We start from the raw sequence: 27,128 nt of genomic DNA on the forward strand, positions 1-27,128 counted from the left end.
AGGTATATTTTATAAAGCAATCACAATATAAAGCTATTGGTTAATATCCCTGATGTTATAAGGACATTATTTCTTATATAACCATATGTTTTATTGAATAACAATTATTTTGTGATAATATAGGGATTGGAGACTTATTTATTGATTGGAGACTAAATCTTAAAAATCAGGTGAACCATTGCTACAGTAATGATGCAATCTGTACAAAACAGTGGAATATTATATATTTATTTGTTTTTATTGGTAAAAATGCCTATGAAGAATTCTTTGGGAAAACAAAGAAAACCCTAACCCTAATAATCATTTCAATTTTAAGCAAAAGACGTTCCATTTTTCTTCTGAAAGAGTAAACATGTTAGTCCAGGAATGTAAATCTTAGAGGAAGAAATGGTTCAAAAAGTTAAGCTGATGTTCACTATAACAAGTTTTACTTAAATGACTTGTCACCTGTTAAAGAAAAACTCCCAAAGGATTAGATTTTTTTTATCCACATAGCAATTTAAATAAAAAACGACAAGTGCAGACAAAAGAATAGGTTGCATGAAACCAGAAAGATTAGGATGGTTACTAATCTTCTGTGGATTTATTTTGAAATATATTCAATGTGACTTTTTAAAACCATTTATTCATTTTTTTCAGTAAAAAAAAAAAAAAAAAAAAAAACATTAACAAAAAAATATAGTTGACACTGAATTTTGCATTTTCAAAGTATGGTTCTGAGTTTGTCCGCTGAAATGTATTTAGAGGACCAAACTTTCTGTAGCTACTGTCAGATTAGTAAAAAACTAAATCTAAACTGTCTTAAGTGAGTTTAGATAAGGACGAAATAGTTTTAAAGTCTGCCATGTTTATGCTTTGTTTAAACATGTTGAAGCCTTTTCTTATATCGTGATGCAGAATAAAGCCAAACATGATAAATCTCTACTTCTCAAGAGTCATTCGTTTGTATCGTCTTCATCAATTAGCTTTTTAATTCCATAATGTGATTCTCTATTTCCATCTTTCTCTCGTTAAGCTTGGTAACCTCCTCCTGTGTTTTATTCATCAGTTTATCAGTCATCAGTTCGACATTTTGATGACCTTTCATTCTCTCAAGCAGGCCCTGATTGTTCGTTGTTATGATTCCTTTCAGTATTAAGTAACCTTGTGCTTTCTTTTCAATAGTCTTCTCCTTTCTTATGTCTTCATCAACTTCCCTAAGCTTTCCCTCATTTCCCTCAACCATCTTCTCTGCCTCTTGTTTTTGATCAGCAAGTTGTTTTTTCTGCTCTTCCAGGTATTTAGACATCTCTATTAATGCTTCAATCTGCTCATCGATCCTTCTCTGTTCCTCATAGCTCTTTTGTATCTCCTTCTCAGTGTTAGAGTTTTTTACTTTAGTCAAAAGCTTTTCATTCTCTTTATTGCATTCGTCTGATATCTTCTTTTTTGCTGTGGAAACAAGGAGTACAATAAGATTAGGATAATATGTAAGTTCTGTCTACTAAGTACTTACTAACTTACTTACTTTACTTTTACTATGTAAATTAGTATAAGTTTCTTCTTCACAAATGTAAAACTTTCATTAGCATATTTGTAGAGTACAGTTAAATGATAGATTGATGAGATACATTTTTCTTACTATTTTTGCTTTTTCGCTTCATCCAGATAAGAAAGACAGCTCCAAAAGCAAATGCAATGGCCAAAATAATGTTAAAGCTGATACAAACAGAGCAATCAGGCTGGGCCATGAAGAAACCATCTAAAACAGCCAAAAACAAAACAGTTAAAAATAGTATCGTATTTTATCCTCACTGTGTTTAAATTTTCTACCTGGAACATAAATGTAAGTCTCTCTGGTCTGGTTGATATCCTTCTGTGTCAGTCTGCAGGTGATATTGTTGTTGTGTCTCTTCTCCACAGTCACTCTGCTGCTGACACTGTAGAGACCATCAGGACCTTTGATTTTCTCTGCAGATCCAGCAGACATGATGTTTTCTTCACCATCCAGCCAGAGAATCTCCGGTTTTGGATACCAGCTTGCAGAGCTGCAGTCTAACATCACTCCACTGCTGCTTTTATCAAGTCCTGATAAACTTATATGAGGTGAAGAGATTGTACCTAATAATTGGAAAACAAACATATATTTTATCTAAACTTTTTATGAAATGTTTATAAATATATTAGTTAGGAACAATACCATGATCAGCAATTAGAAAAAAACAACAGATATGTACTTGCTACATAGCCAATGTTGTGCCAGTTCATAATTAAAAAGAACCAGATTAAAGTTCAGTTTACACATATAAAAATGAACTAGCTCACATTATAGTTCCCCTTTTTTTGAATAAACTAAGTTGACAAAGCTATAAAAGAACTAGGTCAAGTTCTTTTGGTAAATTAAATCACAATCCTACACAATAAAACCTCATATTATATATATATATATATATATATATATATATATATATATATATATATATATATATATATATATATATATATATATATATATATATATATATATATATAGAGAGAGAGAGAGAGAGAGAGAGAGAGAGAGAGAGAGAGAGAGAGAGAGAGAGAGAGAGTGCATATTCTTTCCGGGCCCAGCTGAGGCTTTACGCTGACCTGACTTCAAATAAGAATGGATTTCAAACTTTAATTTGTTTTGTTTAGAACAATTCATTCTGATTAGGTGAAAAATGTATTTTCTCTGTATGCACAGTGTTAAATTTACTTACCAACAAGAAGCTCAACAAAGCTTTCTGTTTTCTCTTTCGGATTGTAGCATCTGTATTTTCCATTGTCAGAGTGTCTCACATTAGACAGTTTCAGTGAAACGTTTCCATTCTTCAGTTTGTCATTGAACAGTGACGTTCTTCCTCTATAGACTTTGTTTTGGTCAGCTATATATTCCTTCTGGTTATGCAAAACAAACACAAATCTGGGCTTTAGGTCTGGTCTCCCCCACTCCACTGTAGTCTGAGTAGGGTCCTCAGGAGGTTTTACTTGGCACGGCAGAACAACGTCATCCCCAAGCATCGCTTTTACTGTCTGAGACAAATCTGTCTCCTGTGACTGACCTGAAAAATATATTTTTTATATATTTAATGACGTCTTTGCCTGCTAAAAAAGGTTAATTTCGATGAAATTATCATAAGTAAAGCTATTGAGAAAACACTGAGCACTCTTCCTTCTACATACATGAGAGCATCAAGTTACTTTGGTACATCTTACCTGACCTCACTTGGACAACTCAGATCTCTCATCAGGGCAGAATGAACAAACAGAGACTGTATTTCTTTTGGAAGCTAAGATATTTTATAGAGCATCTTGTATTATATTCTCTTGTCATGTTCTATTGTAATCTATTATATTTCTTGATCTCACATCTAATTATTTCTATTGTAAAATGTGTTCTGGCTCTCATTTGCCAACAGGCTAATACAAGACAAACAATGTTTTAACAACAGCTAAATATCAATGAGAGCTGAACTGGAATTAAAGAGAAATAGCTCTATAGACTGAGTAGCTCTATATTGGGTACTTTTTGTTGCAGGTACTTTTGCATTACTGTAAGTACTGTTTATTCAATATGTATTTCATGGATTCCTTATGTCACTACCTAAAACACTTTTGCAGAACAGTGGCAGTGAATTCTTCATTAAGTGAATAACTGCATAAGTGTTAAGAAGCAGACATGTCCAGAAGTTTTCTCAGAGTCTAACTACATTTGAAATTATTTTATCATTAAATGCATGAAATGTAGACTGCTTGTGTTGTGTTTCTGTCAAGCCTGTGTTCTGTCTGTCTTCAGGCCTAACTTAACAGACAAAAATTTTACAATTTACTTTTGAAATAGATGACTTTGACTTGGCATGCAAAATACCTGTAAAGAACTCACCTTCTCTGGGTTGTAGCAAAAGCAGAAAGATGTAAATGCATCCAAAGACTTGTCCATCCAGCTTGTGAATCATCTTGAAGAGAAAAAAACTGAAAAACACATATAACTTTCAAATCTGGAACAATATTAACTAACTAAGAATCAGAACCTGCATTTTTTTAAACTGATTAAATGTCCACTTATGGTAAACTGTCCAGGGCTTGCTATGAACAGACAGAGTTGCATTTGCCCAAATGTCTATTACAACTGTTTTTTTTTTAAACATATTAATCTACATCTTTCCTATTTAGCCACAGTCATAACAGTGGTTGAGGTTTAACCCTGGTGCAACCGTCGCATCTTACCTGCTTTAAGAGCCTATTAGTTTCCACAATGCATTGTTTTAGAAAAAGAAGATGAAACCACCATTTTAGCACATTTCTACTTTTAAGCTGACAGATATGAAGAACAATGCAAAGCAACAAAGATGATTCTAATGACCTTTGAAAGAATTGTTTGACACCACTTTATCAAGAAGGAACTGAGACCCATTTTTGTACACATTTATAATTATAATAATAATAAAAAAAAAATCTTTATCTTTACTTCGGAAATTTCAAGACAAGGTTACCTTGTGAAGTTTATAGTGAAACAGCAAATAAAACCCTGGGTCCAACATCACCCTTATTGTATAAAACAAAACAACAATATGAAAAAAAAAAAAAAAACGTTTCTTTCTTCTTAAGAAGGAAGACACACAACTTTAACTTAAAAAAAAACACTTAGAATGCAGTACATGAAATCTATAACACTACGTTTTAGCAGATTAGACAGTAGACATGTTTGACCATATTGAACAGTGTAACGTATCAAAACTAAAGTGTAATATAGATTTAATGTGTTGCTATGGCCCAAAGTCAGGAGTCCTGAGTTAAATTATGTGTTTAGCCCTGGAAGGAGCTCTGCCAATCAAAACACATTCAAGCTCAAAAGAAAAAGATAAAATAAAAAATACAGTGTAGATTTCGCTGACAAGAGAGACTGATAAGGTCATAAAAAATGTAACTTCCTGAACATGTATCAGCTAAAGAATATCCAATAACAGTTTTGACAGGAATATTTTCAGGCCATTAATGTTTAATTCAACATCACGTACTTTACAAATATATGTAGCTGTAATTTGTTAAACACAAAAACAACTTGCTGAAATACAGCAAACAGACAATATGCTGTCAGAATGATTTGAAATACCTTGCAGTGTCCTTTGTTCTCTGGGAGGTATGTAGTCAAAGTCCTCAGATGGAAGATTTTTTTATATATAGATAATCTTTTTTTGTTAACGTGCTAATTAAACACCTTTTTAAAATTATCCACACATCAAATGAATCAAATAAATGTCTTACTCACCCTTTATTATTTACTACTCTTCTGTGTAACAAAACCCTTTGGAAAATGGTTCAAGTTCATACTAGGATTGAGATCCTTGTTATTATTTTATTATGGTGTAAAGAGCAAAACCAATCAATCATTAAACAGACTCAATCTGAAAAAAAAAAGATTTACGATAGCTATACAGTTACGCAAAGTTTTACTGCTGTATGGATAAGATACTCTTAGAAATGTGTAGGGTTGTATTAAAATACAGTTGTCAATTTATGCGTTTAGAACAAAAGTAAATTGATTCCAACCATTTCTTGTTCCTCAAAATTTAACATGAAAGAAAACTTGTTGTAGTTAATATTTAACTGCTTAGAGGTTGGTTATCTAGAGGAAAGAGTCCTTAGGATCCAGCCAACTTTTTCATTCTTGTCCAGATCACTGTAGGGAACCAAATCAAGTCTTTTCAATACAGAAATCATTTCATATAATAAACAACAATTTAATACTTTTATAAATAAGTGAAAGTGCATTTTTTACTATCAGTTTATGGAACTTACAGATTGTTAAAATTCTGTGCTAAATGACAACTGCCCTTTTTCAATTTAAACCTGTCAGTTACATTATGACTGTCAAGTTTAATGGAAGTTAGTTGAGCACCAAATACAAACATGAAGAGAGGATTTATTGTTGATTTAATGTAGAGGTAGATGGTAACAGAAGCAGGAATCCAGAAATAATAAACAGGGAACCAAAATTAGAATACACAAGGGAAAACATGCATGAGGAGTGAAGAAGGGTAAATGGTGCTTTCACACATTGACAATATAGCCGGCATATATACATAGGTAAAAAAAAAAATGCAAAAACATTGGCATACTTTGGATAAGTAATTGGTAAGTTTTGTATAAATTATTAGCACGCTGAGGCATTCTGGCACACGTTGACATACAGCAAGTATGCTAGCATATGCTCATATGTGGGTTACAGGTTACAGTTACAGGTAAGTTATGTGATGATGACACACGTTAATTGTAAGTTACTTATAAGCAGTGGTATCTAGGTAATCGAACCTGTATCATCCGCATCATAGGGTGAGCGTGAGTAGCCCATGAGCAACAGACTTCCTAGCAGACATGATACTTAATCAGCAGTGACTGCAAACCTTTTCTGTCTCTATTTTGGTAGTTGGTAAACAGCAGCTAGGTTAATATCACAACTACAAAGTTAAGAGAAATGTTCTTATGCAGGCCAGGCACTAGGGTTGGGAATTGATAAGATTTTCACGATTCCGATTCCCTTATCGATTCTGTGAAACAATAAACTTGGTAAGTGCACGGTAACATTTGTCTACCTTCGCTTGGTACATTCTATTTCTGCCTGCCTCAGCGAAAACAGAAGGCAGTGAATGGGAGCTGCCAGCGTCTGAACCAGCCAGGCTACCCGTCTCGTCACAGTCGTCTAAATCTAGAAGGCCTCTGTTTAATGAAAAAGCATTACTGTACAATTTTGGGAAATAAACTCATCTCCCACTGATTTAAATAAAACAGTGTCACCTTTCTATCGCACCCTGAACTGCGGATTAACTTTGTAGCATGTTTAATAACCCCAAAGAGAGGTAGGAAATTGGTTTATTCCCAGAAATAGCATATGATTTACTAGGAACCACATTGAGCACAGCCAGTGATATAAAACTAGCTACTTACCACCAGAGTTGCCTTTCATACTGGTCGTAACTTTAGCTTCTGTCTGGAAGCATCAAAAACACAGCATTCGTTAAAATGTATGCCATGTTGTGTGTGCACAGCAGACCCGCTGGCCCCTGGAGTAACGGATTTGTTTTATCTGTCAGGAAGAGATTATTTATTTGTTATAGATTACTACTCAACCTACCATGAAGTGGTACGACTTTCAGACAGAAGCAAATATTCCAATGCATATTTGCCAGACTTGGAATCCCGTCAACTGTGGTGAGTGATAATGGTCCACAATTCAGCAGTCATGATTTGATCATATCACTTCATGTCCACGGTTTCCACAGTCAAATGGCTTAGTGGAAAAGCAAGTGCTGATTGTAAAGAGGATCTTCCAGCTGACACAGGAGGGGTCTCCTAAACTATAGAACATCACCTTTGAAATAAGGACTCTCTTCAGCAGAATTTCTTAAGAACAGACAGCTTAGAACCTGACTTCCATCTGCAAAGTATGTGTTAAATAAAATAGGTGGACAAATGAATGTGTACAAAAGAAAAAAAATGAGCATATGACTGATCTCCTAAACCTTTGTCCCAGCTGAAGGCAGAGTACGTGGTCCAAGTAAGGAAAGAAGGCACTATTAGTAAAAGTCATAAGGGGGACAATATCAACATCTTATATGTTACAGACTGAATATTGAAAAATACTGAGAGGAAACATTTAGTAAAAGCTCCACTTATGAAGATGGAGGAACCTGACAGCAAAAATGAGAATGGACCGCAATAGAATGGAAAAGTGGGGCAAGATACAAAAGACATTACTTGTTAGGATAGACTTGACCACAACAAAATCAGTACCCCAGAGACGACATGAGTTGATTAGACACTGAGTGTATTTATATGATTAACTGCAACCGAAAGCACTAAATATAGTGAGGATGAACTATTCAGAGTAGATGATTACTACTCATAGTAGGCCATTCTCTCTGAAACTTGGCACTGGAAATTATTAGGTCTTTGCAAAAAAACAAAGTTTAACAAATATATCAATGAAATTGTAAAAATTGAACAAGATTGGGGTTAAGAAGACATTTTCCTTACAAAGTTGCAATGTCAGCAGTGTTTTATTATATTTTTAATTGCCAATGCAAAGGTGATATTGGTGTTCTGATAAAATTCCGTAAAAGTTTAAAAAACAATCCACTGGACTTGGTTTCCAAGGTTTGAAGACGTTTCGCTTCCCCTCTAGAAAGCTTTCTCAATTCAAATGTCTGGATCAGCAGTGAGTTTGAGTCTTTATATGGACAAGGCCTTGTATTGATTGGAAACATGCAAATTGAAACCAACGAGTGGGTCGTTTAGTTCCATTTTTAGCCTGTAATATCTGAAACCTGTCTATGAGTCTGAAGGTTGGTCGTTATGGGGGGATTGTCGTTAAAGGGGGGATTGTCTCCTGTAATACCTGAAACCTGTCTATGATTGTTAAGGGTCAGTCATTAAAGGAGGTATTGTTCACCGGCTGAAGAGAGAAGGTACTTCGTTCCTCTGTGATGGGGTGGGGGGTGTGGTGATACCTGGAAGGGATCATCTCTATAACTGAATTGTACGCTTTTGGAAGCTGGAATCTGACTCCCCCACCTCTGTTGATGGCTTCCTTCACGCCCCTCTCAAACCACCTATTTTCTTTATCCAGAATGTGAACATTCTGGTCCTCAAAAGAATGTCCTTTGTCCACAAGGTGTAGGTGTACTGCAGAGTCTTGTCCAGAGGAGGCCGCTGTTCTGTGTTTGGCCATGCGTCTGTGGAGAGGTTGTTTGGTTTCTCCAATATAAAGATCAAAGCATTCCTCGCTGCATTGAACAGCATACAGTGGGTACTGGTTGGAAATGGACGGTTTCCTGCGTGATTCCTGCGTGAATCACGATGTATTTCCCAAGGCCAGATTTTTTATTTCCAAAAGAACTGCAATGTACCCGGACAACCACCAGGTGGCGCTTGGGAGCTCTGCCGTGCTAAAGGTGATGTTTGTGGGCCTGCAGTCAACTGAAAAGCAGGTTTATTGGGGATCTTGGTATGATATTGTGCTATTTTATTTTGTTTTTGATTAAAATAAAGTTAATGAATTAATTTAACATAGTGACTGCATTATTTTATTTCATGAAAATGGTTGCGTAGTTATAGATACACTTCCGATCTTATCTGAGAACTGTTTATTTCTATTTATCTGCATCTCTATTATTTAATGAAAAATAAAATTAATTAAGTTGGAGCCGGGGATACGGACTGAGGCGCAACCAGAGAAAGGCGACAGAGACAGTACTGCGGCTGGTGATTTTGAAATTAAAATCATATCCAAAGTTGATTCCTCATTAAGATAAGCCAAAGTTGTTCAAAAAGGTATGTAAGAAAATATATTTTCTTTAGTTTTGTGAAATATAAGTGCTGTTGACAGCTTTGAGTTAGCTAATCTTTAAATGTGTTCATTAAAATCCATCGAGAGTTTGTGTGCTTGGTCTGTAATAAAAAAAAAAAATAGCCATAGTAAAAAACATTTCACGTTCAGACTCACAAAATTAACAGATTTTATCACTTAAATGTTTAGCCTTGATGGGGTTTTGGCTAGGTGACTGTAAAGCCTATTTTACAGCTATTATGACAAACCCGTTTTTAAATCAGTTAGTGACTACACACACAGGATGGAGGAGGAGACAGGAGCAGAGCGAGAAGAGCAGCCACCTGTCGCTACCACACCGTGGCCTTATCTTCAGAGATTTTGAAACTTGTCGAATCCTCTGATAAAAAAGTATGTTTTCAGAAGGATGTTCAGATTTTTTAAGTATATGGAGGAACAGCTCTCCCATGTATAAAAATAGGAGCTGAGCAGCTCCTTTAGTCAGAGAAGGAGCGCTACCGCAGGTCATTCATTCCTGCTGCCACCAGACTCCATAATAATGCACTATAACAACAATAACTCCTGTAAAAACCACTGTGCAGCTACATTATAGTTTTGTATTTATTGACTGTGAACAATATGTTGAATGTGCGATATTTCTCCCCCTGTATATAAGCCATCCGGATTGTATGATGTTTTGTTTTTCATTGTGTGCGATACATGTACACATGCACCTTAATCCTATTTATCTTGATATACTGTATATACCTGGATATACGGTATTTATATTGCTTATTCTTAATGCACCTTTTTCCTCCTTGTTTGCACCTTCAGTAACTTCTATGCCAATATGTGACGAGTGAATTTCTCCGCTGTGAGATCAATAAAGCTCATCTAATCATCTTATCCAATCTAATCTAAATAAACACATATATAGATACATGTTCAATAAATAAATAAGCATTCAATTAATTACCCCCCAATAAATGGTGAAATGATATGTTCTCATAATAAATCATTTATTTAAAAAATGCTGTAATGTTCCTTTTTTGTAAAGATGCTTTTAAAATGCTTAACTGTTTTTATTCTTTTATTTTCTTTCAAAAAATCACTAGATTTTAAAAACACTCATAGTTTTTGAAAGGTATTATATATATATATATATATATATATATATATATATATATATATATATATATATATATATATATATATATATATATATATATATATATATATATAAACTAAAATGCTCAGATTTTAATTTTTTATTTAATTTGAAAAACGAAAGAACTAGAAATTGGGTTTTTACAGGTTTGCTTAAAAAAAAGATTTGAATCTGATTTGATCTGTGGTGTCTGTTTTGTAGAATAAATAATTTGCCGAGTTATTAATCCGGAAAAGCCAAATCTGTTAATATTTTTGCCAACTTTACTGCAGTCTTGCAATGCTGGCTGCATGTCTGCAGTGGAAGAGAGATCGCCTGAGTTATATTTCCCCCCAAATACTGTAAATACTGGTCATTATCGTATAAATTGTCATTATTGTATAAATATTGTTGCTTTCTACAGCTTTCCAGCTCATGCAGCTATTTTTATTGTACAGATCAGTTATTGTCTGATCGCTGCACGGCTGGCTGCGCTGAAATCATTGCGGTGTTGGCGACCCTGATGACGTAGACCTAGTTATATTTAATTACAAATATGATTTTTCCCCCCTGCTCTAAGGTAAAACACTCAAAGAGAGATACTTTAGCTGAAACCGAAACTGAAGGGGGTGGATTTGTTCTCCAGCCACAGCTCTAATGGGGCATTTACATCTGAAAAGGGATTCATGAGTTGATAAGTACCGCGGGGGGACTGGAGGCTGACGAAAATTCTCGTATCTCTGGGACTTTTAGTGCTAATCCTGACTCATGGGACGCCGAAATGGACTCAGACTGCCACCTAGTGGCTATAGTAGTCACATGTTTTTCACGCAATTCGTGAAACATGGAGAGCGTGAGTGAAGTGTCCATTTCCAACCAGGAACCACTGTAGCTGAACTAAAGCCCAGGAACAGCATCTGCACCTGGGTGTTGTCCTCCTCCAGGTGTGCTAGGCTCAAACAAAGAGTGGAGGAAATGTCGTCCTCAGTGGAGCGGTTCCGTCGGTACGCAAAGTGGAATGGGTCGAAACTTGTGGGAGACTGGAAAGGACTTATTGCTTATAACCAAAGCTGTTTAGAGCTCTACTTCAACCACAGCTCCCATTTTATTTATTTATTTTTTTCTTGTCTGTCAGTGGCAGCAGGTATCAAATATCTGTACTCTTTTGATTCTGGCACCAACACAAAAATATATGTTAATTTAAGATGCTAGTCTGTGTAATGAAAACACAATGATGTACTTAATTACTTCATGATGTATCAAAAATGAAAATCATTAGGAACAATGAAACTCAGAGCGAAGAGGCTTAGCAAAACCAGAAGTGTGGATGGTAGGGCATTAATAAAAAATTGAGAGTTTCATTGTTCTAATATGGAAGCCTGCCAAGAGTGATAAATAATTTGAACATTCTCCTTTCATTTTGGATTATTTCTTTTTTGCCATCTGCCTTTGATGGGCTTTATGAGGACATTTTTAATTAACGTAAGGACACTGGTGTTTTATTTAAGATATTCATTCAGTTTCAACTCTAACTTTTATTTTTTGATGAATTTATTATTAAATTGATAATAGAGGTTACGTTGTTTGTTTATTAAATACAGCCAGCACTCACGTGTCCGGTGTCCAGCAGGCTGAGGTCTTTGTGATAGAGCTCATAAACACAAAAATAGTGTAAGAGCCCAAAACAAAATGAAAAAAAAATATATGTTTATGCTCTATTGATTTTAAAAATATATATATATTTAGTGCATGATTTAGTTAGTGACAAGAAAGCATTTGCTCTCAGTTTTTCTTTACTCTTTATGAACTGGAATTTGAAAAAATAGCAAACAAGTTTATCCTAATTTTATTGGACAGATGCAAAATTTCTGTCAGGGTCAAGACAGTGCCTGTGCTTATCTCCCACAGTTTATCAGCAAAAATTGGAGTACAAAATTCAATTGCTCTAAATTTGTCATAACACAAGACCATTTGACCCAGTATTCATGGAGGAGGTTTCCTGACAAATGACAAAAATCAACAAACAGAAACGGAACAAACAGAGAACAGAAACGGGATGCTGTGGATCAGCGGAACTGCAGCAACTGCAGGGGGAAAGCGGAGCATCACCCATCACTGGCGCTCTGGTTGTGGGAGACACACAGGTAAGTGACCACGATAATTAGACAAAAGATGATTATCCCTATGAGTCACTTACCTGGTTCAACAATTAAGTCCTTCCTCATGGGTGAGGCAGGATCAGCTGATGCACTGCCAACAACATGCGGTGCTGAGCCATCTAGAGTGTCCCTGATTCGGTGACCATAGCGAGCAGGCACGTGACCGATCCAGGTCAGGGAAACAGTTCAGAACCGGACTATTCTCAGATCCAGGAGTCCGTAGCCCGATCAGGGGTTCTGATCCAATCCAATCCAACTTATTTATATAGCACATTTAACAACAGAAAAAAGTTTTCAATGTGCTTTACATAACAAATAATAAACAACAACACAACAATACATAAACACAATACAACAATAAATAAACTAAAAAGGACACAGAGGACCACCCAACTACACATTTTTAAAGGCCAAAGGGTAAAAGTGGGTCTTAAGACGAGACTTAAAACCAAGGGAGTAACTTTGCGATAAAAGTTGGTGGGGGCGCTCTAAGGATAGTGGTTGATGGACCTACACCTACTCAACCCCAATGCTTTCAATGGGGTTTATATTTTCCAAAAATTAGCTCAAACATATATTTATTGAATGCTTTACTATTGTTGAGAACACAAGAGTGCAACAATACATTTGTGCTATATATAGTTATAGACAGATGCCCTCTTTAGTGCATTGTTTTATAAAGGGCTAAAGCACATTAATGTATAAAAAATGATGAATAACAGTCGATATCCAATGCCAACATCAATATATCATGGATCCCTAGTATGGACACATCTTCAATTCCATCCATCCATCAATGCATGGCTTCCCTTTAAGCTGCATCAGTGATTATCCTCCTTCACAAGCAGCAAAATGTAATTCAGAAATTTGTCCCAAATGTCATTGATGGCCAAAGTCTATATGTTGAACCTTATATTTCATAAATCATTTATACACTTGTTTGTTATTTGTGCTTTCATTCTTGTAGGTTTCTTATATTTTAATTTTAAGTCTGTGTCCTTTGAGTCTGACTGTCTCTGGGTTGCAGCTCTTTCTGAGTCTCGTTGAACTACAAAAGACAAAAAGATATGTTCAATTTTATTATAGCATTGCATATTTTTTCTTGTAAACTTGGCAATGCATTTCATTGCATGTTGCATATCCCAGTAAATCTGTTTCACCTCTAAATCTGCAGCTGTCCCTATTTGTGTCTCTGTTCTGCTTAAAAACAGATTTATCAACCTGTCTACCAATATAACGATTCCAGAGAAAATAATTTTCAGGAACTCTAAAAGCTCTGCAGTCTGATTCTCTGTTCAATACGAAAAAAAAAAACAGATATTTGTTCATTTTAATCTGTAACTCTGGGTATGGTCCTGAGAAGCCCAGCTTTTTTAACTTATATAAATGTAAAATCAGCTGCCGTTTTTAGCTGAAAAAGTTCCGTATGTGTAACTAACGGATTATTCAGTGGCATCTCTGATTTTTTTTAACCAACCCGTCTCCTAAGTTTTACTTAAACATATATGGAAGTAGCTGCCAGTTAAAATTCATTGGGTGTTGCTGCGAATTTATGTTAAAACGCTTGCCATAGTTAGTTCAGACGAAACAGACAGTACAGGTGCTGGTCATAAAATTAGAATATCATGAAAAAGTAGATTGATTTCAGTAATTCCATTTAAAAAGTGAAACTTGTATATTATATTCATACATTACATACAAACTCATATATTTCAGATGTTTATTTTGTTTAATTTTGATGATTACAAATGACAACAAATGAAAATCTCAAATTCATCATATCAGAAAATTAGAATATTGTGAAAAGGTTCAAAATTGATGGCCCCTGGTGCCACACTCTAATCAGCTAATTAACTCAAACCACCTGCAAAAGCCTTTAAATGGTCTTTCAGTCTAGTTCTATAGGCTACACAATCATGGGGAAGACTGCTGACTTGACAGTTGTCCAAAAGACGACCATCGACACCTTGCACAAGGAGGGCAAGACACAAAAGGTCATCGCTAAAGAGGCTGGCTGTTCACAGAGCTCAGTGTCCAAGCACATTAATAGAGAGGCGAAGGGAAGGAAAAGATGTGGTCGAAAAAAGTGTACAAACAAGAGAGATAACCGCACCCTGGAGAGGATTGTGAAACAAAACCCATTCAAAAATGTGGGGGAGATTCACAAAGAGTGGACTGCAGCTGGAGTGAGTGCTTCAAGAACCACCACACACAGACGTATGAAAGACATGGGTTTCTGCTGTCGCATTCCTTGTGTCAAGCCACTCTTGAACCACAGACAGCGTCAGAAGAGTCTTGCCTGGGCTAAAGAGAAACAGAACTGGACTGCTGGTGAGTGGTCCAAAGTCATGTTCTCTGATGAAAGTAAATTTTGCATTTCCTTTGGAAATCAAGGTCCCAGAGTCTGGAGGAAAAGAAGAGAGGCACTTCATCCACGTTGCTTGAAGTCCAGTGTAAAGTTTCCACAGTCAGTGATGGTTTGGGGTGCCATGTCATCTGCTGGTGTTGGTCCATTGTGTTTTCTGAGGTCCAGGGTCAACGCAGCCACATACCAGGAAGTTTTAGAGCACTTCATGCTTCCTGCAGCTGACCAACTTTTTGGAGATGCAGATTTCATTTTCCAACAGGACTTGGCACCTGCACACAGTGCCAAAGCTACCAGTACCTGGTTGAAGGACCATGGTATCCCTGTTCTTAATTGGCCAGCAAACTCTCCTGACCTTAACCCCATAGAAAATCTATGGGGTATTGTGAAGAAGAAGATGCAATACACCAGACCCAACAATTCAGAAGAGCTAAAAGCCACTATTAGAGCAACCTGGGCTATCATAACACCTGAGCAGTGCCACAGACTGATCGACTCCATGCCACGCCGCATTGCTGCAGTAATACAGGCCAAAGGAGGCCCAACTAAATACTGAGTGCTGTACATGCTCATACTTTTCATGTTCATACTTTTCAGTTGGCCAACATTTCTATAAATCCTTTGTTTTTATTGGTCTTCAGTAATATTCTAATTTTCTGATATGATGAATTTGAGATTTTCATTTGTTGTCATTTGTAATCATCAAAATTAAACAAAATAAACATCTGAAATATATGAGTTTGTATGTAATGTATGAATATAATATACAAGTTTCACTTTTTAAATGGAATTACTGAAATCAATCTACTTTTTCATGATATTCTAATTTTATGACCAGCACCTGTATGTTAAATTGGCTTGCCATATCAGCATCCCTTCTCATCCTCGTAGTGACTCTGTATGCAGTAAATGTCCCAAAGCCTCAGATCTGATGATGTTTCACAGAGAAATGGGACTCGAGAGCAGCGGCAGAGCGAGGAAAAAACACGGACTGAAAACGCTCTGAACACAGTTAGCTGCACCTAACCCCAGACATTTTTGGTGGGGACTGTCCCCCCCATGCCCAAAGTTGGTGGGGACATATCCACACCAGTCCTTCAGAAAGTTACACCATTGCTCAAAACACTCCACCGTAGAGGCAGTCCGTATATGGAGGGGCAAAGTATTTCAAAGTCTGGGGCCAACTACAGAAAAGGCTTTGTCACCTCTGGTTTTAAGCCTAGTCTTAGGCACTATTAACTGAAGATGGCCCTTAGACCTCGGAGCACTTGCCTAACCCTAACCCGAGGTCAGTGATGTATTGAGGAGTCATCCCATTAAGGGCTCTAAACACAAACAATAAAATCTTAAAATCAGTTCTAAAATGAACAGGGAGCCAGTGCAAAGACGGAAGAACTGGTGTAATGTGTTAATGATCCAAACAGGAACTGACATATCCAGGAATCCACGGAGCATTCAGGCAGGGTTCCAAGGCGTTACAATAAGTCCAGCAGCGAGCTCAGACAGACACGCTCAGATGGAGACAGGCGGGCTCAGTGATTGAGAGCAACAGAGACAAGACATGGTACCAAGGCAAGGCATCTTTATTTGTATAGCACATTTCAGCAACAGGGCAATTCAAAGTGCTTTACATAAAATCAGTTAAGAAAATAAATAACAATAATAAACACAGAAGAAACAGTTAAAAATAAAAACAAGAATAAAAAACAAGAATAAAAAAAATACAGTGCAGTATAAGAGATTAAATAGTAAAGAAATGAATGTCATTTAGAGAAAGGCAACATCAAAAAGAAAGGTCTTTAGAATTGATTTAAAAGAACTGAGAGTAGCAGCAGACCTGCAGGTTTCTGGGAGTTTATTCCAGATGTGAGGACCATAGAAACTGAAAGCTGCTTCCCCCTGTTTAGTTCTGACCCTAGGAAAAGGCAGGCTGCTACCACGAGAACTGCAGAACTAAACTGGCTTCTCCTCGAAGCCAGGATCACGGGAGTTAAAACTGGCTTTCCCTGCACTCCCAGCCAAAACCCCGAGGGCTTTGAGGAGAAGAGCCAGGACCTGAGCTTGTCCTGCTGAGCCACTACCCTGAGGGCTTTGTGGAGAAGCTGGGACAATAAAAACATATTGCAGTCTAAAATTATTTAAATATCATAAATCCATACAAAACCCAACGATTCTACAGAGCAGAAGTTTTTAAAAAGATCTGAGAATTTTAAAAGTTATCATAGTATTTATTCAAAGAGAGTAAAACACAGAAATTATAGTCAACTAATAACAAAACAGCAACATACAAATTGATTCACAAATACCATGATCTTGGTGCATAATAAAAAAAACTTTGCATTTAATTCCAAAAAATCCATTGGTTTCAGAAATCTGAAATTTCTAAAAATAAACAAATGGCTTTCAAGACCTTAATCAGGAGGTTCTAACTGAAAACTCTTTAGTAATGAACGGGGCTCTGGGGTACAAATAGGAAATTGTAGCTGAGACACTAAACAGACTTTGAGGTTAGACCTATATAAATTTAGCTCTATAAAAGCTCACTGACCATTAGCATTATTTCTTTGCTTCTGATTTAAACCCCTTTATTGTTGTAATTTTCTATTCATGTTAGCTAAAACTCTAGAGTTTCCAGAAAATTCTCTATGTCAAGCCGCTGTCTATCAAAATGTTTCTTTTCCTCATCTAGTTTCCACTGTGACTGAAGCAACGTTTCTTTTTTCCTTAAAAACATCTCCTTGTCATCAGCTTCATTGTAAGTTATTTTCTCCTCCACCGACTGAAGTTCCTTTTTATTTTCCTCTCTTTTATTGTCAACATCTTGGAGTTGTTTGTCCAGATGAGCTTTCTTTTCTTCTAGTTGTGTTTTTACTTTATTCAGCCTGTCTCTACCTCCTGTTGGAAAAAGGAGAAAAAGAATAAATGTAAGGTTCCAGAATATGATGACGAATACAAAAAAAGGTTTGTAATTCTTTTCTTTGAAAAACTATTCAGTATTGTTTCATGTATTCTTTGACAACTTACATTTTATTCCTATGTATTATCAAATGTTTGTATGTCAACTGTATGTGTATCACTTTATCATCATAGCAAATTCCAATAGTCATATTTTTTTTTCTTTGCAGAAGTTATCTTAATTGTACCAATTAAAAAAAAATAATATAATGTCTCTTGACAGTCAGATGGAAGAAAATGTATATGTATTTCCCTATATTTAAAGCCACTAAAATGATCTGAATTCAATCAAGTTGTCTTTAACTTATAATTATCTCAGTTGACTTACTTTTTTTTTACTTTCATCTCTTGCTACAAAAAGGAGAAAAAGAATCATTTTAATGCTGCAAAACTGGATAAAGAATAATAAGAATGAAAAAAATGTTTTATAGGTCTTTTCTCTGAAAATTATGCACTATTGTTTGAGATAATCCTTAATAACTTGCATTTTATATAATATATTTACAAATTATATTATTCCAACTGTATTTCTATTTATGTCTAGCAATCTGTCATCAAAGCAAATTTTAATAGTCATTGTTTTAGTCTTTGCACAAGGTATTTTATTTATTAAGCTGTATTCAGTTGGGAAAAATAATGTAACATCAGTTGTAAACCAACATTAAAGATTCTAATACAGCCCTGATTATACTCTAATGTACAAGGACAAGTAGAAATTAGATTTTTCATCTCCTTCCACTGAAAATGCATCAGTTTATTTCTGTAACTGACCCCATTATAATCACTAAACGGAAAAATTTATTCTAGTTCATCCCTTCAATATAGAAATATTTCAGATGACTTAGTAGTTTTACCATCTTCATTCTCAATTCCAGCGCAGTCTTCATGGGTGTTTTTAGGAACAAGTGGTTGTTGCTGACCTCCTCTTGCCTCAGTGTCCTGGATTGTGGACTGCCTCCACTTGCAATCTATGGAGAAATAAGAATGATATAATAAAAGAAATTCAAATTTTATTGTACTGTTACAAATATATCACTGCTGTTTTTCAGCCTAGGAAAAATAGATATGTGACTCAAGAAACCTCTTTAAACAGTATTTACTGTTTGGCTCTTTTGCACACTAAAGGATAAGTGAAATAAGTTGTTATCACATTAAAAAAGAGACGTGCATGCACATGGGTAAATGACGTTTTTTAACTACATTTACTGCCCATGGTTTTTAACAAGCTTCTTTACATCCATAAACTTGTGTGTGCTTACTTATCAGATTGGCAAAGGGGTGGTGCTATCGCTAAACAGTTTTACTGAATAGGCATTATATACATTCAAAAGTGGCTGTATCTCTCTAAGGCAAGTCCTGATTGGATCGGGGGATATGGGAGGAACTACAGCGTCATCATCCGGGCCACAAAGTGTCTGAAACGCATTCGGTTTTTGTTCATTCAATTTACTGCCTGGGTTTTTTTAAATAGACAGAATCCTTTTTTCTAGACCTCAGCATACAGACGTGGTATTTTTTCCTCACTGTTCAGTCAGTGATGGAAATATTTATCGTATAGACCTGATAGATGGCTATACTATGCTATTGATTGCAAATGTTTTGTAGCATTCTGCTGCTGTGTGAGGAAAGATTTTCTTCTTCTCTATGCTGTACCCACAGAGAGTAACTTTGATAGAGCGGTTTTTCAGCTCTATTAAATTGTATCAATAACTGGCTAGTGATATTAGTTTCTTAAAGCTTATCTATACATATGTTTGATTATATTCTTATTTTGAAACCAACTGATTGGGAACACTTTAGCTTGTTAAAACAATTTTTTTCTCCTTTGTCTAATAATTTTTTATTAATCTCTTAATTTCTTCAAACATTTATTTATTTTATTTTACCTTTATTTTACCAGGAAGTCCCTTGAGATAAAATCTCTTTTTCGAGGGAGACCTTTTTCTACTGAATCATTAATCTTTCTTTCTTAAATCTATCACTAGATTTTAGTTTTTTTGCAATTCTAATAATAGATTTGATTTTGTGGCAAACTGTTTACGTAACAGCACCTGAAACCTTTTAACATAGATTTCACATACCGGTATATATCAGCTTTATGGTAATTTCACTTTTATTACTGAAAGGTTTTTAAATAGCTTAGATAAAAAAATAAATAAATAAATTCAAATCAAACCTGTATTACAGACAGTATGCAGCCTATAATTGTTAGTTTGCCAGCAAGACCAAGCAGTTTGTAACCTCCCCCTACGGATGTAGCTACTGTCTTCTTAGTAATTATGTAAAAAGAGCCTTAAAAAGTCTGACTTTCTCTTGCTGTTTATCTTCAGAAAAAAAAAGCCTTGTCAGATGGTGAATTCTGTAAAACAGTTTAAGTGTAAATCTGATGGAGCCATCTAGCACTTAGAACTTTTGCTCTATCTAGCGTCATCGTTTTGAAGCAGGGGTTTGAGCTTCATGGTACGTTTGCAGATTACCTTTCCTGCAAAATGAGGGATGCAAACTCCAGATTTGTTTAAAAATATTATTTAATGGAATAGCAACTAGCAATGTCTGCTGGCTGCATTTCATGCAATGACAGAGGGCAGTCTGGGCAGTCGTGGGTGAGCGGTTAGGGTGTCAGACTTGGATCCCAAAGGTTACCGGTTTGACTCCCGACCTGCCAGGTTTGTGGGGGGAGTAATTAACCAGCGCTCTCCCCCATCCTCCTCCATGACTGAGGTACCCTGAGCATGGTACCGTCCTGCCACACTGCTCCCTTGGGGCGCCATTGAGGGCTGCCCCCTTGCACGGGTGAGGCATAAATGCAATTTCATGGTGTGCAGTGTTCACTTGTGTGTGCTGTGTCACAATGACAATGGGAGTTGGAGGAGTTTCCCAAAGGGCTTTTCACTTTTTTCAGATAAGGACAGGAACTCACTCTACAACAAGACTGAAGGAGAAGCTGGTAGGGTATAGAAAACAGATAACTGGGTGGAAAACATTCAATAGTTTAAGTTCTACTCCTCAGATGGTCTGCTGCAAAGATAACAGCAACAAGTCCCAGATCGTTGAGGCCAACAAATACTGATTTTTTTAAATAGCAGACCACAAAGTGCATCGATATGGACCAAGTGCTAAACATTGACTTGAAAAATTATTTGAACAATCTCAAATTAAGCTAATATTGGATCCAAAGTTTTACAGTATTGCTGTAATTGGTCTCATTTTTATTCTTTTGATTTAATTGTATTCAGTCAGCGAGTTTGCACCTTCTTCTCAGATTTGTCCTGAGCATATTGATAAGGGTTGGGATCACAATATCAAGCTATTTTAAAATTAATCCTAAAATTAATTGACAATCAGCAAATTAAGCTTAAAACTGGGGAGATCTGATCAAACATATGGGTCTTAGTTAAGAGTCATGCAGCAGTATTTTGCTCCATCTATAGACGTGACATATGATGCAGGGGGTTTTCCTGCAACCAGAAAGTTAGTTGCTGCTTTAGTTTAAGCTTTTTCTGTCTCTGTCATTGTTTTATCGGGTAAGAGACTTCACATTGCCTACTGATAGGTCCAATGCTGCCTGTATGCAGCTTGCTTCTTTCAGTATGCCCCACTGGCTTGCCACAATCAGTGCATAAATGGGTGAACAACTGAATGTAGATTAAAGCTCTTTTGAGTCCTATGACTTATTATATAAGTACAGGCTACCAGATAAAACTCTGAGGGCCGGATTTATCAAGATCCAATTTTGCGTGCAGTAATTTGCGCTCGCAAACTGGAATTTTGCGCGAGGGGCTGAACCATGGTTTGCGGGTGATTTAACAAGAGTGATTGCGTAACTGGTGGAAGGTGCAAAACTGTTGGAGACGCCCTATTTAAATGATGGTTTTGCGCGTTTTGTGGTTTGCGGCAAAGTAGTTTGTAGTCTGTACAAACTAGTGCATTAAGAAATTTAAATCTTACAGTGACCCCCAACAAAAAAAATTAATAAGTAAATAAATATATATATATATATATATATATATATATATATATATATATATATATATATATATATATATATATATATATATATATATATATATATATATATATAAATTGGCAACCTTTATTCCCTAAGGTGGTATGTGCTGCAGTAAAAAAAACAAAAAAAAAACAAACAGGTGTTTTGTATTGGCCTGTGACTGTGGATGAGATCCCCGCAGCATTTGGCACGTTGCTCCACAGGCGCAGGGGGAGAACCCCGACCCCGTCGGACAGCACTTCTGAAAAAACGAGATTGGGAGATCCCAGCTCTCGCTGCAACCGTACGCTGGAATGACCCAGATGCAAAAAAGTGCAACGTTGCAAGGAATTTTGTGATATCTGGTATTGCGTGGATCCTCCTTGTGGCTGGGTCCAAATCCATTCGGAGTTCCCCCAACAGCTCCAAAATGGCAATGCTGGATAAACGATATGTTTTGATGATCGTTTCCTCGTTCATTGCAAAAATATTCACACGGAGTGAAAAAATGCGTTCTCTGCGTCTCCTGCCTTTATTTCCATGTCTCCTTCTTGCGACAATAACCGCTGCCATGTGTGCGCAATTACGCATACAGACCATTTGCACCTTCTTTTGAAACGTGTTAAATATAGAGTCAGATACCGTTAGCAAAATTGCTTTCATGTTTGATAAATCACTTTGCGAGTGCTAAATTAATATATTTACATGTTCTCCTCCCACAAGACGCACTTTAGCGTGTAAACGCCCCATATTGCATATTCATTGCAGTACTAGTACTAAAGTACTAAATGGATAAGAGGCGCTATTTAGCACGTTTTAAAGACCAAATCCTTTTAGCACGCTGTTGATAGATCAATTTGTACATTTTTTAGCGTGCACAGTGAAATAGCTCACGTTTTTATACACGCAAACCTTTGATAGATCCGGCCCTGAGAGTCTGATCTCAACACTTCTCTATTTTGTCTCAGAGGAGCTCCTGGAAGTTGGGCAGCACACTGAACTGCTGTGCTGTCGTAGCACTAAGGCTGAATAAAGCTTAGGAAAAAGTGTTTGCAATGAAAATGCTTTCCATTTACTAATGCAAATGCAAAGTTTTCACACCATGCCTTACAGCAGTATAATTGCACTCATAGTTTTGATTCCATGTAGAAATTGACCCCCGTAATGAAACTGTGATTTTATCTGTGTCTATTTAATTACAAGAGAAGTTTATATTATGGTTATGATGGGTATGGTTCAGGTTTACTATTAAATACCCAACCAATCAATTAGCACCATCTAAAAAAACATCTTTGACACATAGGGATAATTCGGTTACTTAGTATCCCTCTGTGATGCTGGACCACCAAAGCCAGCTAACAGGCAATTTATCATGAACTACCAGCAGGTCAGCAGGTTCTCTGGGCGCTCCCAACTCCCACATTTTTCAAATAGCAATGTTTTTCAGTTTCAAGGCTGTCATTCTTGCACATTTACACCATGGCTCAGCATTGTATGGATATGTGACTGTCTCCATCTTGTTCACCTTGTTAATTATCACATCTTACTCTGCTGATTCGCCACCTTTATTCTGTTGGAATGAAAGTGTGCCTTTAACAATATACAGTGGTTTTATGCTCCCCCACGTATAGACCGATACACATTTCCCTGACCTAGAAGTAGGAATATTTACAGTTTATATCCAACTGAGGACGTTTCCATGCTTTTTGAGATATGTCCATTGTTGTCTGATTATACATTTGTTTCAGATTCATCAATCAAGTTTAAACAATAAAAGCTCAATCTCATGTCAAATAATCAGATTTTTACTCTTTTTGTCTGAATTAAATGAAGAGAGCCACATTTCACTGCAATAGCTAAGATTTTGTGCTTTTTATCTTTTTGCTGTGGATTGAAAACATTTGTGTGGCTGCTGCAAATTGTCTTAGCATAATAAATACCACACAATTTAATGCAAAGTTCATTTTTATACATATCAAGTTTTGAGTTAAAAATGAATTGAATGTTTTTGTGCAAAGGCAGATTTTATACAGGAGGCCCCAAAACTTTTGACAGGTCTTCAAGGTTTTGTAGTTATGTTCTCTTAAAAACTTCTTACGCCTTTTAAAGGAAAACTTGAGTCATGTTGACATTTAATTAAACACAGTTCTACTCCTACTAGTTCGTAAAATTTGTGAAAGTAACTGTCTGAATTTGATTTTATTAAAGACTTAGAGAAAAGAGGCATACTAAGTTAAAGGTGCAAGAAAACTTTTGGAGGGTAATACGGAGGATAAAAGACTGCAAAGACAGCTTACACAAATTATAGTAACACAAATTATTTTTACCCTACTTTAAAAATTATTAGCCATGAAAAGTAAAAAAGAATACTTTAATGGGAACTTATACTTACATTTATTAAAGGTGGTATCATAAATGGCTAAGGACACCCAGATGATGTTGCCAAAAAGGGAGAGTTGAGGAACCACTTCATAGAAAGATGCCAGTAGATCGACTGAAAAATATTTATTTACCATCACAACAGTCAGATAAATTCTTTTAGTTATGTGTTTTTTTTCTGAATAAAGTATAGGTTAATCACTTAACCTTGATAGAGAACTCTTCACCTCCAACCATGCGAATGAGTAGAATGACAGAAACAATGTCAAGAGAGAGGGAACCACTTAGGAGAGTGACTGCAGATGTAAATTGAAATCGCTCCATTTCATTTGAAGTTGTAATATTCTGAAAAAAAAAAAGATTCTTCTAAATTATCTGTAATATCCATCGAGGATTGAAAGACCTTATATATATATATATATATATATATATATATATATATATATATATATATATATATATATATATATATATATATATATATATATATATATATATATTTATATATATATATATATATATATATATATATTTATATATATATATATATTTTTTTTTTCTTTCATTTTATTTTTTTTTTCTTACCTTTTTTTCAGGTTGTGATTGGGGTTCTTGTTTATTCTTAATACTAATCCACTGCTGTTCCATGAATATATTCATCGAATCTATGTTTTCATGTCTCTGTGACCATCTTTCTTCCATCTTTCGGTCATACTCTGACAATGAGGAAATTACATCATGATAAAAAATTAAAAGAAATCCAAACAATACACACAATGCTCCCTCTTTCTCTCTACACACACACACACACACACACACACACACACACACACACACACACACACACACACACACACACACACACACATATATATACCTACATACGTGCACACACAAACTTGTTCTGCTATATGTAGTGAGGACTCCCATATGTATGTCTTGACTTACATTGATTTTCAGTCATTTTTACCCTTTCTATGCCCTAACCCTAAAACTAACCCTAAACCTTACCATATCCAATGCATACCTCACCCTAATCCAAATGACACATTAGCCCTAAACCTAACCATTAGCAAAATACCTTGTAAGGTCCAGCTAAATGTCCTCACTCTGCATCAACTGGTCCTCAATCTAATATAGAAACTGGAAAAATGGTCCTCATTCTGAATGCTATACAGACACACTTACATACCCACACACACACACACAAACACACACACACATTATTGGACTTACGTATCCATGTGGCGAATGTGAAGAACAATGCAGCAGTTTTATAAGCCATGGTAATTGGAAGAGATTGAATGGTTATTTTGCTGCAATTTGAAGGCACATGAAAAACACAACACAAAATAATGTTTGACTTTGCATTATATTTATGAAAATAGATATATTTTCAAGGTTAACATTAGATAAAAATTTGTAGATTTTTAATTGTCCTTTTTACTTACAAAATGTTGAACATTTAATATCCAAGTAAGGTAGTTGAAACTTTCCAATGAACATATAAAATATAAATATATATACTACAATAGAATAACTAATAAAGATACATTCTTACCTCCTCTGCAAAGGTAAATTCCAGAGTAAGCTGTTACAGGAGTTGATTTGAGTTGGACTTTGGTCTCTGTTTACTATCAAAAAAGTAGGTGTGTCCATAATAGTTTGTTTTTTTTCTTCTAGCAGTTTATATATGGCAGACCGTTTAGGATAGAAACTATATTTCCACTCTCAGAAGCACCTCTAAAACTATGCACACACCAGAATACACATAATCACTCACAGAACAGAAATTTCATATATGTGTGTGCGTGAACTAATACTCGTTTGAATGAGAGATTAAACCTGGGAGTGTGTTTGTGTGTGTGTGTGTGTGTGTTATGGTGGGGATGTGTGTTCTTACATCAGAGTGAGGACCATAACTAGTTTTTAACCAAAAAAGTGAGGTGTTTTTTGTCAGGACATTTTCCTTGTACTCACTTTTCATATAGTTGTGAGCTCTACTAACAATATAGATGTTACTCTTTTTTTTTTATGAAGGTACTCATTTTTTATGAGAATTGAGTTTAAAGTTCAGAATGATCTCCTCACAATTTTCCCTACTGTATAGTTCTGCGACTGCACTCAGGTTTCCACCAAACTGGTTCTCTATTGCTGCCCCTATAGATGTTCTTTTGGAAATGACCCAAAATTGGATACCTTCTACCAGATAGCATGCCTTTTTCAGTCTTGAGATCAGTTTATTATTTAATATATGGACAGTAAGATTTTTATAGTGTAGGCAAAACATAGACTGAATACGTCTCAACCAAATTTGTATTTTTCTGCTGTATGCATAAATAAAAATACTAATGTCTTTAGTCTTATTCAATGCTCAGACAGGGAACATGATATTCAAGCTAGACATGGTGTTGCAATTTATTGTAGTATAATTAAACAACAATGTGTAGATGATGGAAGACTCCTGTAGGAGCAGGTAGTAGGTAGACCTGCAGACAGACTGTTCACAGCAAGGTTGATGGGCTTAACTGGCAGCAAGCTTAAAGCAGAGCTCAGCTCCTTAAAGGTGCATTAGAAGATCCTGGAAAAGTGGTTCCAGCAAGCTATATTTTTGAACATACACAACCATGCCTCTCCCTTAAAACCTCTCTAAACCACACCTTCAAAAAACATGAACGCGCACACTGTCTGCAGCGCATCTAAGCAGCTAAAGAGGCGTGTCCATGGAGCTGGCAGGGAGACAGACAGTATGATGATGCTGAGTGCTATGATCACTGCTCTGAAATCGTTTATTAACGCCTAAATTA

At 35.9% G+C, this 27,128-nt stretch overlaps 2 protein-coding genes across 4 annotated transcripts; both read right to left on the reverse strand.

Moving 5' to 3' along the window:
- Positions 1-782: 782 nt before the first annotated feature.
- LOC119796086 (butyrophilin subfamily 2 member A1-like) lies at positions 783-5,348 on the reverse strand. Of its 3 annotated transcripts, none has more exons than XM_038304467.1 (6): positions 5,273-5,348; positions 3,887-3,975; positions 2,724-3,065; positions 1,813-2,100; positions 1,622-1,741; positions 783-1,431 (listed from the first exon to the last, which is right to left on the reverse strand). In XM_038304467.1, exons 2-6 carry the CDS (start codon positions 3,957-3,959, stop codon positions 962-964), a joined length of 1,293 nt encoding a protein of 430 aa, XP_038160395.1. In that variant the 5' UTR covers positions 3,960-3,975; positions 5,273-5,348; the 3' UTR covers positions 783-961. The 3 variants fall into 3 exon arrangements, with proteins under 3 accessions (XP_038160395.1, XP_038160403.1, XP_038160384.1); XM_038304475.1 differs by having other exon boundaries at positions 3,887-3,959; positions 5,117-5,344; XM_038304456.1 differs by having other exon boundaries at positions 784-1,431; positions 5,117-5,343.
- An 11,236-nt stretch (positions 5,349-16,584) lies between these two features.
- On the reverse strand, positions 16,585-25,945 carry LOC119796096. The gene is made up of 7 exons (XM_038304503.1): positions 25,883-25,945; positions 25,558-25,637; positions 24,907-25,037; positions 24,549-24,666; positions 24,335-24,436; positions 18,809-18,922; positions 16,585-17,894 (listed from the first exon to the last, which is right to left on the reverse strand). Exons 2-7 carry the CDS (start codon positions 25,604-25,606, stop codon positions 17,614-17,616), a joined length of 795 nt encoding a protein of 264 aa, XP_038160431.1. The 5' UTR covers positions 25,607-25,637; positions 25,883-25,945; the 3' UTR covers positions 16,585-17,613.
- Between the last annotated feature and the right edge of the window lie 1,183 nt (positions 25,946-27,128).

The sequence above is a fragment of the Cyprinodon tularosa genome, unplaced genomic scaffold (genome assembly GCF_016077235.1).
Source record: "Cyprinodon tularosa strain WSP-4 unplaced genomic scaffold, ASM1607723v1 ctg1142, whole genome shotgun sequence".
Lineage (NCBI taxonomy): Eukaryota > Metazoa > Chordata > Actinopteri > Cyprinodontiformes > Cyprinodontidae > Cyprinodon > Cyprinodon tularosa.